Source organism: Simochromis diagramma, unplaced genomic scaffold (assembly GCF_900408965.1).
Source record: "Simochromis diagramma unplaced genomic scaffold, fSimDia1.1 OVJJ01000024.1, whole genome shotgun sequence".
Lineage (NCBI taxonomy): Eukaryota > Metazoa > Chordata > Actinopteri > Cichliformes > Cichlidae > Simochromis > Simochromis diagramma.
This window is the reverse complement of record NW_024387332.1, coordinates 4,281,156-4,297,567: the sequence shown is the minus strand read 5'-3', so window position 1 is coordinate 4,297,567 and position 16,412 is coordinate 4,281,156. Positions and strand designations below refer to the sequence as shown.

General features: G+C 38.9%; 1 protein-coding gene across 5 annotated transcripts in view; it reads left to right on the top strand.

The window, feature by feature from the left end:
- LOC120718052 (kinase suppressor of Ras 1-like) overlaps positions 1 to 16,412 on the top strand; it is a 69,425-nt gene that overhangs the window by 44,051 nt on the left and 8,962 nt on the right. For all 5 annotated transcript variants that reach the window (XM_040006369.1, XM_040006370.1, XM_040006371.1 and 2 more), the window contains 9 exons: positions 7,697 to 7,844; positions 9,103 to 9,499; positions 9,716 to 9,879; positions 9,999 to 10,065; positions 13,053 to 13,136; positions 13,236 to 13,297; positions 14,571 to 14,683; positions 14,840 to 15,014; positions 15,793 to 15,847. In XM_040006369.1, the coding sequence (XP_039862303.1) occupies positions 7,697 to 7,844; positions 9,103 to 9,499; positions 9,716 to 9,879; positions 9,999 to 10,065; positions 13,053 to 13,136; positions 13,236 to 13,297; positions 14,571 to 14,683; positions 14,840 to 15,014; positions 15,793 to 15,847 (1,265 nt within the window). The remainder of the gene's footprint in view (positions 1 to 7,696; positions 7,845 to 9,102; positions 9,500 to 9,715; positions 9,880 to 9,998; positions 10,066 to 13,052; positions 13,137 to 13,235; positions 13,298 to 14,570; positions 14,684 to 14,839; positions 15,015 to 15,792; positions 15,848 to 16,412) is intronic.

Below are 16,412 nucleotides of genomic sequence, written 5' to 3'. Positions count from 1 at the left end.
TGAGGTTTGGTAGTCTTAGGATCTTGTCCTAAGACTGTCTGCTTCATCAAGCCAATGAACTCCAAGTCAAACTGGACTTGTTTGCAATCATGTGAAGCAGCTTGGATGAGAATAAGCACCACCAAGTCTAAGGCCATAGTTCCCAGCTGCAAAAGGGTGGAGTGCACATTCTGGTTTGTGAAGGGGTGCTACCTTAAGTGGAGGAGTTTTCATGAGTAAGGGGAGAGTGGAGTTTAAGATTGACAAACAGAATGCTGTAACATCACCAGTGATGGACCTGTGTGGTGCATTTTATATTTTGTGAAATTGATGCTGTCAATTGACCGGTCAATCTATGTTTAGACTCTTGTTTAGAAACTGGCTGAAGCTTGGTCATTCAGGAGGGAGTCAGAATAGAGCACTTCTCCACACTAAACGCAGACAGTTGAGGTGGTTTGGGCATCTGGCCAGAATGATTTCTGGCAGTGAGTCATTTTGTCCAACTGGAAGGAGGCTTGGGAGTAGACTCAAGATGAGCTGGAGAGATTATATCTCTTGGCTGGCTTGGTGTGCCTCCAAGCGCATTGAGGCGACGGTTGTTGTGATTTGGTGCTATATAAATGAAGTAGAATTTAATTGAATTGAATTGAATCAAAAGAGCTGTAAGACGTGTCCAGGTGTTTAGACTGCTGACCCTGCAATGTGGATTTAAAAAGAAACAGAATGATTAATGGTTATATTTTAAGTTGGGTGCTTCTTTCTTCCATACTTGCTATGGACTCACGGTGTGTTCCTGAATAAGTTGAAAGTTGGAATTTCCAAGTTTTCGACTCAATTTTCCTACTCAGAATGCCAGAACAACCCCAGCCAACCCAGAGTTAAATGAAACAAAAAAGCATTATACTATATTGTTAGTGATATTTGAATGACTCTACCTTCTTAAGAACCAAAACAAACCTGTTTTTCCGTGCTTTTTCGGGAACACGCTAACTCAGGAGTGACATCACTCCTAAGTTTCAATATCCAAGTTATCTGGAACATGGCGTCACACCTCTCCTCCTCTCCAGTGTATCTACTCCCCAGGTATTCCAGCTGTTTGGAATAATCTTGTAGAGTACCCAGATGTGGACTCTTGTGCTGCTATGGCGTTATTTTTGTGCCACTATTCTGAGTGCACGTAAAAGAAAGTTTGCAGGTGCAAGTGTTGCATTTTGAGGAGAAATTTATTTTGAGCGAAGAAAAGCTGAATTTGAGTGAACAAAATTCATTGCTGCGTGCAAAAAATGTATTTCAGTGTTTGCTATTATCCACACACACACACAACAGCAGCCCCTCTCACTCAGTTTTTGCATTTGCGCTCACTCGCAATGTGTTGCTCGCGCTCTCAACATTTCTGCCCGTGCGCGCTCAACTCTTTCTCTGCACTGTTATAGTTGTGCCACAAAACCAGCCAATCACAGACTTGGATGCAAAAAAATCTGATTGGCTGTTCTGGTCTCCAATTAGCTCGAAATGAAGAAATGCAATATCCCAGAATCCATTTCGTCCAAAACTCAATCGAGGCAGTGGCGGAGGAACACAGAGTGGCGGAGTTTGAAACATTACTCTGTCTGGGTCACAAAATAAACTTTTAAGATATTTTCATGCGAGAATGGTGCTGTGTAAACTTCTAATACCTGCTCGATTCATCAAGACATCACATATTTGCATAAGTGCTCTAACGTTTTCGGAGATGCCTGTTTCAGACACATGCCATGAATTTGGAAACCTGACTCAACCTGTGCAACTGAATTAGTTGCCGTACACATAGATATTGTGTGTATGTGTTTATTTGTGCTTCACAAAGATTGTTAGAGTTATTGTGTTTTACTTTAAACCATACAGGGTGCACAAGTGTGTATGTATTTTATTCAAAGCTAGGAGCAACAAAAGACTAGAAAAGTAAGTATTACTAAAAGAAACAGGTGGTTTATAAAAAGAGAATCACAGTTTCTCAGAAGTGGAGATGAGTCTGCAAAACAATGTGCAAATTGTGCAACACTTTCAGGAATTTTTTTTTAAATATATATATACAGTTATATACAGCCAGCAATCAGTAAGCTGACTGTCTAAATGAATGCAAGAAAAATTGTTATTCTCTCTCACACACACACACACACACACACACACACACACACACACACACACACACACACATATCTATATATCTGTATCTATATATATATATATATATATATATATATATATATATATATATATATATATATATATATATATAAAAATTATTGCAATTTTTCTTGCATTCATTTAGACAGTCAGCTTACTGATTGCGGTCGTGGTTTTAGGCATTAGGGTTGGGTTAGGTGTTAGGATTAAGCGTTAAGGGTTAGCATCTTGTATGAGACTCCAAATGTGTCACGTAGACACAGCAGCTTTGCTTGGCAAGTGTACTGATGTAAAATTATCCCTTTTTCATCACTTTTAATTGTTTAATTCTTTTGCTATATTAATTATTATGCATGGGTTTTTTTTACGTTGCTGCTTGAATTTTTAATCCCCCATAGTATGCTTAAAACTGTACCTCACTCCCCCAGGACAACACCTCTCTAAAATGAAAAATATGTACATATTTAATATTTTCCTAGTTAAAACGAGAGCACCATCTGGAAAATCCAGAATAGTTATATACTGATATTTTGTTTTATCAGTAAAACAAAAAATATATAGCTTGTTATATTTGTTAAATTCAACATGAAAGTAGAATGACAATATAATATAATTTTCTTAATTTTTGTGACTAAGGATTTTATATTAAAATATGTTCTACGTGTTTTCTTCTGGATTTTTGTGACCTATAACTATGCATTAATAGTTGTCTTTTGAAATGTGAAGGTTTTTATTAGAGTCTGCTCAAATATGGGATTTTACAGGACAACTTTTTATTAATTTTGATGGATGGTAATATGCAAATATTGCCTCAAATTTCAGTCTGCAATAAAAAATGTAAGTGGCGGTGAAAGGCTGAATTCACCTTTTCACATAAATATATATATCTTCACACCACACGTTTGATACCCCTGCTCTAGAAGGTCAACTATTTCTAGATTTCTAGATGTGAAATAAGTTTTGTCTCCTTTTGGACCATGATGAGAACAAAGTAGACTACATCACAACTGGCTGAAAGATCCCTTCCTACCATTTTTCATTTTGAAGTTTACTTTTGGTGGCCTTTGTGATATGTGTGATTTAAGAAACCATTCTGTTTGACTGTAATGAACATCCCTGTGATATCACATTGCCTCCTCATATCTTAATTTCATCCTCTAATGTGCAGGCTCATTGTTATCTCAAAGGAAATGCCTCTGCCTCTCCCTAAATTTGTTTTTCACTCTGTATTCCGGGGAATGTCTGATAATATTGTAGCTACAGTGCCCTTTGTAATGTGTGGGACAAAGACATAATTTTTGCCTTCGTACTTCACCACAGTAGACTGTAAATTGAAAACAATCAATATGATTAAACTGCAGGCTTAGTTTGAGGGATTTTACTAAGATTTTGCATGAACTGTTATAAAATTACAGACATTTTTATATATATAGCCCTATTTTCAGAGGTTCAGTCCAATAAATGGCCTCATTTTTTCATTCACTGTGAGAGTGGCAATCTGTTGCAGTGCCTCCCTTAGTTTTTTCAGTTTAGTTTAGTTTTTCTATATATTTTATTTATAGTTGTATCTAATCTAGTCTTTTTTTCTCCAAGTTTTCAGTTTTTATAAACCATGGTCTTTTCTTCCTTGTTTTTATGGTCTCACAGTCATGGGGGGGGGGTCACACTGAGCGGAGTGGCTCTATGTGTTTACATACACATTTTAGTGATCTCCAAAACACCGCTGTTGACTAAAGCCAGCTTGGTCATACCGCAAGAACATCAGAGGAGACGTCGCAGGTGCCGGGCTGGAGAGAGGCTGAAAGTGAGGTGAAGAAAATATAAATCGTCCGTTCCATCGGTCACTATGGGAAAAGTGAGGTCTCTGGCTAATAAGATGGTAGGCTGTTAAGACATCAAAGGGAGTATTGGGAGTGCAGTATATTATGCTTCATAGAGACATGGCTGCACCTGGACCATAGTGCTTTTTCACTTTTCACGCGACAGAGACGCCAAGCTGAATAGTAAGGAGAAAGGTGGAGGGACTGCAGGGTTAGTTGATGAAAGATCCAGGACATGTTACTGTGAAGGAATGTCTCTGCTCGCTAGACATTGAACTTTTAACTGAGAGTATTTGCCCATATTCTTTACCACTGTAATTGTCTTTGACTACATCAGCAGGGGCAGCAGCATGTGACATTATACAAGTGACTGTCGCTGACCTACGGTGCAAACATCCAGAGGCTTTCATCACCATTAGTGGTGATTTTACCCGTATCAGTCTGGACGGCAATCTACCCGTTGGCAGAGGCAATAAAACTCTGGACCTTCTGTATGCAAACATGCAGGATGGATAAAAAGCCGCTGCAAGTTCAGAAGGACATACCATGGTGGGACTGAGCAGGTTTAAAGATATATACCGAGAGAAGCTGGAGACCAAACTCCAGCTGAATAACATCAAAGCGGTGTGGAGATTGATGCCTCTTATCACTAGACTCAATCAAAGACATACAACAGCAGGGGAGTAGCCTGGTTAGAGCCAATGAGCTGAATCTGTTTTTCAACAGGTTCAGTACTGGAGTCCCTCTTGCCCGTCCTCACACAGCACCAATCTCAACACTTCCTCAGCAATCAAAAACCCCTTGTCCAGTTGACTCGCCAAGGATTGACACGACTAGACTCGGATCCACTGGTTTTCCATTACAAACTAATAGTTCTTTGTTTGCATGCTTGTCGCAATGTGATCACCGACAGTCACTTGTATAATGTCACATGCTCTTGCCCCACCCTTTTTTCTATGGTCTCACAGTCTTTCTTACGTTTTTCATGGTGGGGGGGTCACGCTGAGGAGAGTGGCTCTGTGTGTTTAGAGACGTCACGGGTGCTGGGCTGGAGCGAGAGTGAAAGTGAGGTAAAGAAAATGTAAATCGTCTGTTCCATCTGTCTGACATCCTGCAGAATCTCTTCAACCTGAGTCTGCTGCACGAAAAAGTACCAGTGCTATGAAAGACATCATGTTTAGTACCAGTATTAAATTAAGCCAGTCCTTCTGATCTTGATAACTTCAAACCAGTTGCCTTGATGTCATGTCATGAAGGTGCTAAAGAGACTGGTTCTTGCCCGTCTTAGCTTGCAGGTGAACCTGTTCAGTTTTCTTTCCAGTGGATGATGCTCTTACCTACCTGTTGCAGTGTGCTCACTGTCACCTAGATGGTACTGGTGGCATTGTGAGAGTCATGTTTTTTGATTTATAATACCCTCGCTTCATTCTGCTGAATGAGAAGGGGTGGGGGGCACGCTGTCTGATGTGGTGGTCAGTAATACTGTGGCACAATAGGGGACTCCATTCCTGGTTTACCTTGTACTCCTCAGATTTCCAGTACAACAGTGAAACATGCCATCTGCAGAAGTTCTCTGATGGCGCTGCAGCGGTTGGGTGTCTTAAGGCTGACAGGAGTTGGAGTACAGGGAACTGTGGAGTGATCCAGAAGAAATCTTTTTTTTATTTTTTTATCACTGTTGTATATAATTATAAATTCCTGCGCTCAAAAATAAATTTTTTGGTTTTTCCGTTTGTCCGCCCAGATTTAGCCAGATGCTTGACGTCAGAACTGAAGAAGCCTCTTCACATGTCATCCAATTGGCTTTTTCAGTTTAGTTCAGGCTGCATCTGTCGTCCGTCTGTCTATCCATCCAGATTTAGCCAAATTCTGCAAAAGTGGACAGATAGCACTGTTTAGTGTAAAAGGATAATGGCTGAAAGCATACCGCAAAGCTAACCTAAGAGTTTAACAACGTAATGAAATGAGGTCTTTATCTGTGTAAGTCATCAGGTTATACAGTCTGGTCAAAAGTTTAAGACCACTTGAAAAATAGGAAGAAAAAAAAAATCATATTTTGCATGGTTGGATCTTTATTCTTAATTATTCAGCAGTGATAGCAGTGATAAACTTTTGATCGGGACTGTAGTAGTCTAAGATGCTTGGAAAGAAGCTGAATGAAGTTCTTTATATTTCACCTGTCATCCAAGAGGCTTCTTCATTTCGGAACTGAAGAAGCCTCTTAGAAGCCTCCAGTTGCTTTCTTCCTTAGAAATGAATTATTGTTCAAATACCAAGTCAGTTGCCTGATCTCAACTAAATGGAACATGCTTTTTCATCATTAAATATAAAACTGAATACAGAAAAGGCCAGAAATGAGCAGTAGCTGAAGGTACTGTGATCGCCACAGTGACTCTAAAGTAGAATCACTGTGGTGAGGAAGAAAATGTTTGCAGTCATGCAGACAGATGCTTGCAAAGAGCTGAAGTTGTGTTAGCAGCAAAATGGCATTGTTCCTGTCTTGGTTGCAGTTTGCAGTTTATCATTGTTCTCGTGTCCTTTTTTGCAATAAAAATAAAAGTAATGTTCATATCCACACTTTAGATTGCACCACTATTTGCCTCTTTCCGCATACAAACTGAAATTAGCTGATTGTAGCATACGTACAAGTGAAACCAATAAGCAGAATCGATAGGCAAGCAGACTAACAATTCCAAGGAATTGAACTACTGGGAACTGGTTCTCTACAAGAACTGGTTCTCAATTTCCATGCGTACGCTAAGCCCCTCCTGAATGATCAAGCCCCTCAGCCGATGTAGCCACGCTTTGGGAGAAGCACATTCATTTATTCATTGTTCATTGTGATTGTAGGAACATGGATCACCCAGTTAGTTGACAGCTTTGCTTTCACGCTCAGCTCCCTCTTTACCACAGCAGGCCAGTGCAACATCTGCAGTACTGCAGATGCTGTGCCAGTCTGTCTGTCAGTCTTCTGCGCCACTCTCCCCTCACTTGTGAACTAGACCCTGAGATACTCGAACTCCTTCCCTCAGGCCAACAATTCATCTCTGGCCCAGAGAGAGCATTCCACCATTTCCTTGCTGAGAATCTACACCTTAGATTTGGAGGTGTAGATTCTCATCCCAGCCACTTCAGCTGCAAACCACCCTAGTGCAAGCTGGAGGTCACTCATTGGTGAGGCCAACAACATCTGTGAAGACCAGGAACATGATCCTGAGGCTACCAAATCAGAAACCCTAGGCTACTGGGCTTTCTCATAGACCTTGGCCCACAAATTCTTTTCATAAAAGTTATGGATAGCATTTAGCATTTAGAAAGGGCAGTTTTGACAGAGTCCAGGTCTCACTGGAATGAGTCCGACTTACTGCAGTGACTAAATGGCCCATAATAACACGTTAGTCACCTGGTACTCCTGAACCGCTGCCCACAGGATGATCAGAGGGATGAATGTCTCTAAGTCCACAAAATACAAGTTAATTGAATTTTAAAAATATATATTTCTTGTTTAGCTGTTTTTGGTTTTCTTGTTTTTTGGTTATCATTTTTTCTTTGTTTCTCTCGTTTTCTAGTTTACACATTTTTGCTGGTTGCAGTATTGCTTATATTTTGGTATACTTGGATTTTAAGTCAATGGGAATACACTTTGGGTAAAATCTGGCATATAAATAAAAGCAAGTGAACAGTAGATAACTTAAGCTGTCGGTGATATATGTCATCCTTGTGTCATGCAGGCTGCAGCAGGGAAGCTCTCGGTGGACAGCTTGCTGCAGATGTCCAGCTCTGAGCTGCAGGACATGATGAGACGCCTAAGCTCCAACTCAGAGGATCGCTCTCGCCTCACTACTGCTCTCTCCTGTCTAAAGAGTGTTAATGAAACAGGTGACCAAAGAACCTCCCCTTCTATGTTTTGTTTTTCATGAGTCATTTGTAGAATAATTCATCAGAGGATATTTCGGGAGGGGTATATACAAGAATTTTTTTAATAGCAGTGCTACAATTCATACTTTAATCATCTGAGGTGGCTACGACATTGTTTTAGATGCTGAAAAAACAACCCCACTTATTAAATTCCACTGAAGAAAATTAATATATTTCCATTTCCATGAATTTTGTCAGTGGCCTGGTAGATGTAATCTAGCATATGTTGACTTTTTTCATGAATGGTCAGATTGTGCGCAGCTATGAATTGTGGGGTAATATTGTGAAGGATGCCGTCACATAAAGGACAGCTGACGTGTCCTCTTTTAAGGAGGTAGTGAAGCATTGAAGTTCTTTTCCTAAGCATTTGGAGCCTTTGAACAGCTTATGTTATGGTTGCTGCATAGAGACTTCAGGGTCACTTCACTCTGCTTAGAGCCTTCTTTAGCAAAATTAAGTATTTGAATGTACCCATTGTCTCTAGTTTTGTTTGGATTTCTTCTTGTCATTTGTGTTGTACTAATTGTTTTATTACTAAAATGCAGCACTGTTCAAAAGTAAGGAGTCTCTCCTCTAATCTTCATATTTTTGCAAGGAAATTGGGAAACAATTTATTGAAATGTGTGCATACATGGAAGTATAGTATATAAGACTCTTAGGGACTTGTTGGTGCAAAAATACTATTTTATGTGTGTCAAAGTTTTTGTAACTGGATTTTTTCATAGATTAAGCTAAAAGAAAATGGAACAAATTATGTGTTTTTGTGACATGCTAAAGATGTGTGAATGAAAGATTACATTATATTACATTAAAATTAAAAAGATTCAAATTTTAAAAAAGTCTTTTGCTAGGTTGCCTGTTATGTTTGGACAAAAAACTGTTTTATCCATTCAGTAATTCACAGGCCAGACTCAGGTTGCTGAACAAACAAAACAAATGCTTCTTGGAAAATGGTCAGATACAGGGAGTGAACTGACAATGAGTGAAGAAACAGCCACTGTCAAAAGAAAAACTTTAGACAGAAATCTGAAAGGACTATTGCTGATGACCACTTTAAAAAATTACAGAAAAAAGTGTTATTCCTTGGAAGCAAAATATAAAGAAATGAGGATTGGCACTAAATAATACAGTATAATTTTCAGCTCCTACAGAGGTGTTAAAAGTTTGATCAGACTGATTGTATTTCACAAGTAATGATCGAAACTGTCTTTAATTCTAGGAGGTGATCTGAGGCATAACTCAGGCTCCTGCAGTTCTGAGTCACAACAGGACAGCAGTCCCTTTTCTCCTATTAGACCCTCTTTAAGCTCTGGTAGCCCTTTTACCTCATTAAAACCCAACAGCAATCATGGCCGCTCCATCTCTATATCAGTGGTACCCTGTTCAGATGACCAGAGACCAACTGTACCAGCTGAGAACATGAGTGATCCGTTCTCTTTGGAATCAAGCACCCCTTCGCTAACACAGGTCTCAAAGACCCACACGTTCAAGTCCTCCCACACACCACCACCACCCTCTCGCAAACTGTTGCAACTGCTTCCCAATATTGCACTGACGAAAAACAAGAGTCATGACTCACAGCCAACCAACCGCAACGAGGATCCTGGGACACGCAAGTAGGTTTTAGAAGGAATTCTGCAGTCATACATTTTCAGCTCTACTTTGACAGGGAGATTTCTATGTACTTTCCTGAATCAATTTCTTATCTCCACAATTGTGAAAACTAATTTAAAAAATCATTTTGTCTATCCTTATAGTGTAATTCATGAATCACATTTATAGTGTAAGGAGGTTTCACCGTAGAATTTACAAATTTGTCGGTGTCTTTGCAGGGCCTGTAAGAAGAAGAAAGTGTTGGCTGCTATTCAGATCAACGGCTCTGGGATCAGTTCTGAAGATTCAGGTCTAAGATCACCTCTGCTGTCTGCCCAAACACCTGGCCCTGTCCCAGCCTCAGCTCCATACATGATGCCCGTCGCCCCCATCTTACTGGACAGTGAGTTTCTATAAAAGCTACCGGAGTGGATTTCTGTTCACATAGACTTTTGGCCCTTCTCTGTATCAATTTGACAAAATCGCTTCTTTTGATATGCTGGTTTCTAATATTCTTCACAGATCTAGCCATGCAGAGAAGTTCCCCCCATACAATAAGAAGAGACATTGGCCTGGCTGTAACCCACAGGTCAGTAACCAGTTTGAAAAAAACTTCTAGTTATCACATGTTATGTTATGGCCACTGCAGGTGATGCATTTTACATATTGTGTTTCGAAAACTAACTGAAACGATATTTTGAGCATCTAACTTAAGCCAAATAAAATAAACAGGAAATGTTAACACAACAGCTATCAGGAGGAATTGGTGCATGTCGAGTCTGGGATGTTTACATGACATGAAGTGGTCTGTCTGTACAGTAGTTCTTATATTAGGCTTTTTTTGAGATACCGCTTAGAATATAAAAACAAACGGCTAACACAGAAATGTAAACTAAACTAAAATTACACATTTTCAAAACATAAAACATAAAATCTGAAAACTGAAGCTAAAGTGAACTAAAACCATAAAACTTTTGACATTCATTTATCAATAAATTGATATCTTGATATCAGTGATATCATCTGCATAATCTTTGTGCAAGTGTGAATGCAGATAACCATTCACAGTATTGTTGTTATCCTAATCTTTATTATGATTATTATCATTCCATCTTCTGTATTTTTTTTTTTAGTTTTAAAAAAAATTATTTATTTTTTTTAGGCATTACGGTTTTGGATTTAGAAGCAGTTTTTCAACCAGTGCACCGAGAGAAATCTGACAGGAATTTGCCACAGAGTAACAGTATGGCAGTAGTAACTGGATAAAGCGTTCTGATTGGCCAGTTAACTCCAGGCTTATTTTTTATTGGTGGATTTGTCTTCAGCAGATAGGTGGTTCAAATCTGGGAAGTTGGGGTCAGTAGATGACTTTTTGAATCATCTTTTCTGGCTGGATGATTAGAGCTGAAACCATTTGCCTGTCTGTAGTGGATTCTCCCACATTTCAACTCATCTAACCTAATATAATGTCTGTCTGTATCTCCCCACTAACATGGACCTGGTCTGAAAATAAAACTCACAAAACAGTTTAAGATTAAAAACTATTTTACCTGCAGACACACACACACACACACACACACACACACACACACACACACACACACACACACACACACACACACACACACACACACACACTCAGCAGGTTATTTAGTGTCAGTTGATGACTTTCCAAAGATTTGAATAAGCCCTTTTGTGAAAGAGAATCTGGACTCTGCAGGATCTTATGACAGGCTACTTTTTGTGAACTTTAGCTCCACTTTCAGGTGGGTCACTGACTTCCTGTTTGAAAGGAAGCAACAACAGCAGAATGTGGCATGTCACCACCTCTGCTAAGAAGATGCTGACGAACCCTCGATTAAAGTGTTCGTCACATTGTCCTCTGACAAGATGCTGCTGTCCATTTGACTTTATTTTACTGACTTCCTGTTTGAGAAGCAGTCATTGATCTGCACACACAGCAGATTAGAGTAGACATGCAGATATTCTGCTTTTTCTTTCAAGATTTTAAGATTCTTGGGTTTAGATGTTTAAAACACATAAGACAACTTTTCAAGTGATTTAAAGAATATCAGCTTTCAATATTCATTCCGATTTATTTGATGATTCTAAATTTTCTTTTGTCATTAGCTTTTTCTAGTGTACATTGTAAAGACGTTTGGCTACTTTGAAACTTCTTCTGTGTGAACTTCAGTTTTCAACAGTTCTGCAGTTTGGCTTTCATGTGAATGAGTCAGCATATTCAGTGTACACACTGCTGTACAAGATTGAGCAATTACAAAAATCTAACTCAAACCTTTCAGCTGTCAGTATTCACTCTGCATTATTTCAGGAAACCCATTCTCTAGTTTTAGTTCTGTACATCACCACCGTGGATTTTAAATGAAACAACCCAAATGCAGTTGAAGTGCAGGCTTTCAGATTTAATTCAGTGGGTTAAACAAAAAGATTGCATAACAAGGTGAGGAACTAGAACATTTTTTAAAACAATCCCTTAATTTCAGGGGTTTAAAAGTAATTGAATAAATTACTTACAATGGCTAATACTTGGTTGAAAACCCTTTGCTGGCAATCACGTACATCGCCAGATGCTGTATTTCCTCCTTTTTAATGCTCTGCCAGGCCTTTACTGCAGCAGCTTTCAGTTGCTGTTGCCTTTCTGTCTTCAGCAAGCGAAATCATGCTCAATTGGGTTAAGATCAGGTGGCCATTCAAGAATATTCATCTCCTTTCCTTTAATAAACCCCTGGCTTGCTTTGGCTATATGTTTTGGGTCATTGTCCATCTGTATTATGAAAGGCCGCCTAATCTAGCTGGATTTGAACAGACAGTATGTCTCTGAGCACCTCAGAATTCATTCGGCTGCTTCTGTCCTGTGTCGCATCATCAATAAACACGGGTTTCCAAGTGCCACTGGCAGCCATGCACGTACATGCCATCACACGGCCTCCGCCGTGTTACAGATAATGTGGTATGCTTTGGTTCATGAGCCCTTTCACACCTTCTCCATACTTTTTTTCTTGCTGTCAGTCTGGTTGAGGTTGATCTTGATTTTATCTGAAGGAATGAAGGAATAGCCCATGAATGCCCATGAAATAGCCTTTGAGTCCAATTTGAGTGAAATTTTATGTAAACATATAGTATGTTTATTTCATACTGTACTATACTGGACTCCTCTGTACTACATGTAATACTATACTCCTTTTTACATATGAAATGTTATTCTTATTAGCAGACTGAAATGATATTTGAACCTGTGATCAGGCCTTTGGCTTCATCAGGAGAAATTTACGTTTTTTAGCTTAAGAAAAAAAAGCTCTAAGAACAGCTTGATGAACAAGATGTTTTTTGTTCTTTCCTGAATTCCTTTGTATTCACAGCATGCAGAAGTTACTATATGACTTTACACTGTCGGTCATTCTAAATGAAATTATTATTAAATTAAAATTCTACATTTAGATATACAGTCACAAAATTTAAGGCTAGGGTTTTACTCATCATCTATTATCACCTGACTAAATTCTTAAACATATTTCTCAATATATTTGTCATATTTGTTCTCCTTCTCTTTTGCAGGTTTTCGACTAAGTCCTGGCTCTCCCAAACATGTCAAGTTTGTTCTAAGAGCATGATGTTTGGTGTCAAGTGTAAACACTGCAAGTAAGAACTGTAAAGATAAGATGGTGCACTCTGTCAGACTGCAGTACAACTTGTCATGACTTCTTTAGTGTACTATTTAGAGTATTCTTCTCCTCACAGGTTAAAGTGCCATAACAAGTGTACCAAAGATGCACCTTCATGTCGGATATCATTTGCCACATGTAAGCAACATTAAAATAATTTAGTGATGTGTGACTTTACTGGTCTAGTGGTGTTAAAGACTACATTAGAAATCTGGTTAGACTGGTTAGAGATTGGAACGGGCCAATTTCCAGCATTCGTGGCCCTGACCAGTGACCGGTTGGTCATCCTCACCTATGTTCACTTACTACCTGGTCCATTTCATGCATGTGCAACACATGCACAGCAGTGCAGGCAAATAGTTATGCGCTTACTCACAGCCGCACATATATCAGTATGAAAAGTCCTGACTGTGATGAAACCGTTATCCAGAGCTCAGAAATGGGTGGGGCTGTAGCTCAGGAGGTAGAGCAGGTCATCCTTAATCAGAAGGTTGGTGGTTCTGTCCCTGTATACTCCAGTCTACATGCCAAATATCACTGGGCAAGATACTAATCCCAAGTTGCTCTCTGATACAGTCAGCCGAGTGTAAATGTGTGTGAAAGTTAGATAGAAATCACTTGCGTAGAAAAAAAGTACATGTATGAATGGGTGAATGAGGCATGCTGTATAAATGCTTTAAGTACTCGGATACAGTAGAATAGTGCTAAATAAAAGCCAGTCCACTTAAATTTAGCTACCTACAAGCCAGCAGTCCTTGATCATTTGCTCAATTCTATGAGTAAAGGAGAGTAAAAAAAAGAAAGTGTTAGTCTGTTATCTAGTGAATTTGTAAACATACTGGGATTACCACTGATTTGTTTTATAACTCTATTGAAATGTGGGGGGGTTTTGGTAAGGGAAAATATGTTAGATAAAAGTGGGTATACAGGTTTTTTTTTTCAGTTCTATGAGTGGGAAAAATATCCTACAACTTGTAGTTTTAGGAAAATTGTTATGGAAATTATATTTTTCTTTGTGGTCAGTTGTAGTTCTTAGAAATCAGTAACAAAGGGTATGCCAGGTCACAACTGGTGGCGCTCTACACTACAACATGGACCTCGGGAGGAGATGCAAACCCAGCCTGGGGAAGTAAGGGAAGATGAGGGCACATGACAGTACTTAGTAATGTCTGTAGACAAATCATCCAGGTGATTCAAGTCTAGCGATTACTGGCAACAATGCTATTAATTTTGTAATGGACTCCCTTTAGCTTTGACAGTTACACTAGTAGCATATTAGGAAGGATATTATAATGGGCAGGATAGTATCAGCAAGAATCTAACATGTTAGGGCCTGTTTATTTTATTTTAGGAATTGTAAAGTTTTGAAAATATTTTAAGCTCAAAGCTTGTATTTTTATCTGACCGGTAGTGCCAAGGATGCGTAGGGCAGAATCGGTACCATCAGACATCAACAATCGGATTGATCACACAGCCGAAGTCTCAGTGCAGTTTGGCACCTTACCAAAGGCACTAACCAAAAGGGTAAGTGCAGCTTTCTAATATGTGTTATATCTCATTCAGGTCTGCTCTAGCTCTTTCTATTCTTCAATACTGAAATGGAGAAGATTGTTGAGATCAGTGTGCAAGAAATAAATAATGTGAAATAATTGAAATAATGGACTCCTTGTGTGTTTGGAGGACCCTGTCCCCAGTATTAACCAGCTGGAATCCAGCAGTAACCCGTCATCAGCCACCTCTTCCACACCTTCCTCTCCAGCACATTTCCAGCAGAGTAACCCTCCAAGCGTAAGTGCCACCCCCCCACCTAACCCATCACCACAGAGCTCCTGGGACAACCGCTTCAACTTCCCAGGTATGCAACATAATAAAGACAGCATTGTTTCACTCTTAGAAACGATATATTTAACTATAAATTCAATTAAATATTACAGTTGTAGAAATTACATCTCTAACAAAAGTGAAAAGTGTGTTTTTGTGGAAAATAAGGCCTCATTTGTTGTCAGGAAGACTTTGTTGAGATGTGGGACTAGGGGAATGTTTACAGCCCTGTGAGTCTTAAGAGCTTGAAAAAAAGATGACAGCTGGACATCTTTAATTTATGAAGATGTTTCAATTCTCATCAAAGAGGCTTCTTCAGTTGTAAAAAAAACGCTGGAGAATTCGAGGTATACCTTAAACTGCACCCTTTGTGTTTAAAAAAAACATTGATTAAAAAAATATATGATTAAAAAAATATTTGGTGAGTTATTCCAAATAAGTTTAAAATGATATGAAAATCAGTGTAATCTGTTTTTATGTAGATTTTTGAGAATAACCAACTTTTATTTTAAAACTGGGCTGTATGGCAAAACCAGTTTTTCATGTTTAAAAGTGTCAAGTGAATGATTGAGCATGTGAGCATCGTGATCTGTCTTTGAACCATTCAAAGAATTGTTGTAAAGTGTTTTATTGTCAAACTGGTTAAAAACATTTTTAAATGCTCAAACGTGATAGTTTGACAGCTTCAAACTATGTTGGATTTAACATCCTTTGTCCTCATGTCATGTACTGCAAGTATCCAAGCATCAATTTGGAATGATGATAAGTAGTTTTGTAGTAGTGCAGTGCTCTCACGCTGAGTTTTCCAACAGATGTTCCTGCCTCCACATGCAGCGTTCAGCATTCTGGCAGTCACAATGAGTCTGGGTAAGAGAATACAACATTCATGTAGCGATCCAATGATGCACTTTTATTTCATTCATATACTTACTATCATGAGTTCAAGTCAGATTTGGTAGGAATTCAAACAGTAGCAGTGCTTTACCAAACAGTCCACTTACATACTACACTTTCTAAATTACTTTAAAGTTCACAAATGGCTCTTTCAAACTGTATATTAGCATTTAACATTTGTAGGTATAGTTTGATATTTCTCCTTTCTCTTTCTTTCTCCTCCTCCACCGCTGCTCTCTCTCCTTCCTTATTTCCCCCTCATCCTCTTCCTCCTTACCTCAATCGAAGTCTCTAACACATGAACGCTTACGTGTACATAAACATACTTATTTATCCCCAATATTGTCACAATTGCTTATTGTCACGAGATTAGACATGCGACCCTCCCCTTTCCAGTTTACTATGAGCTGTGTGAACAACAGCTGATTGAAGTGTTTGTTCCACTAAAAAGAAAGTTTAACTAACACAAGTTAGCACCACCTAACAACAGCAAAAATGGCAGCACTAACTGGCAGAAAATTTGAGGATATCTTCGACA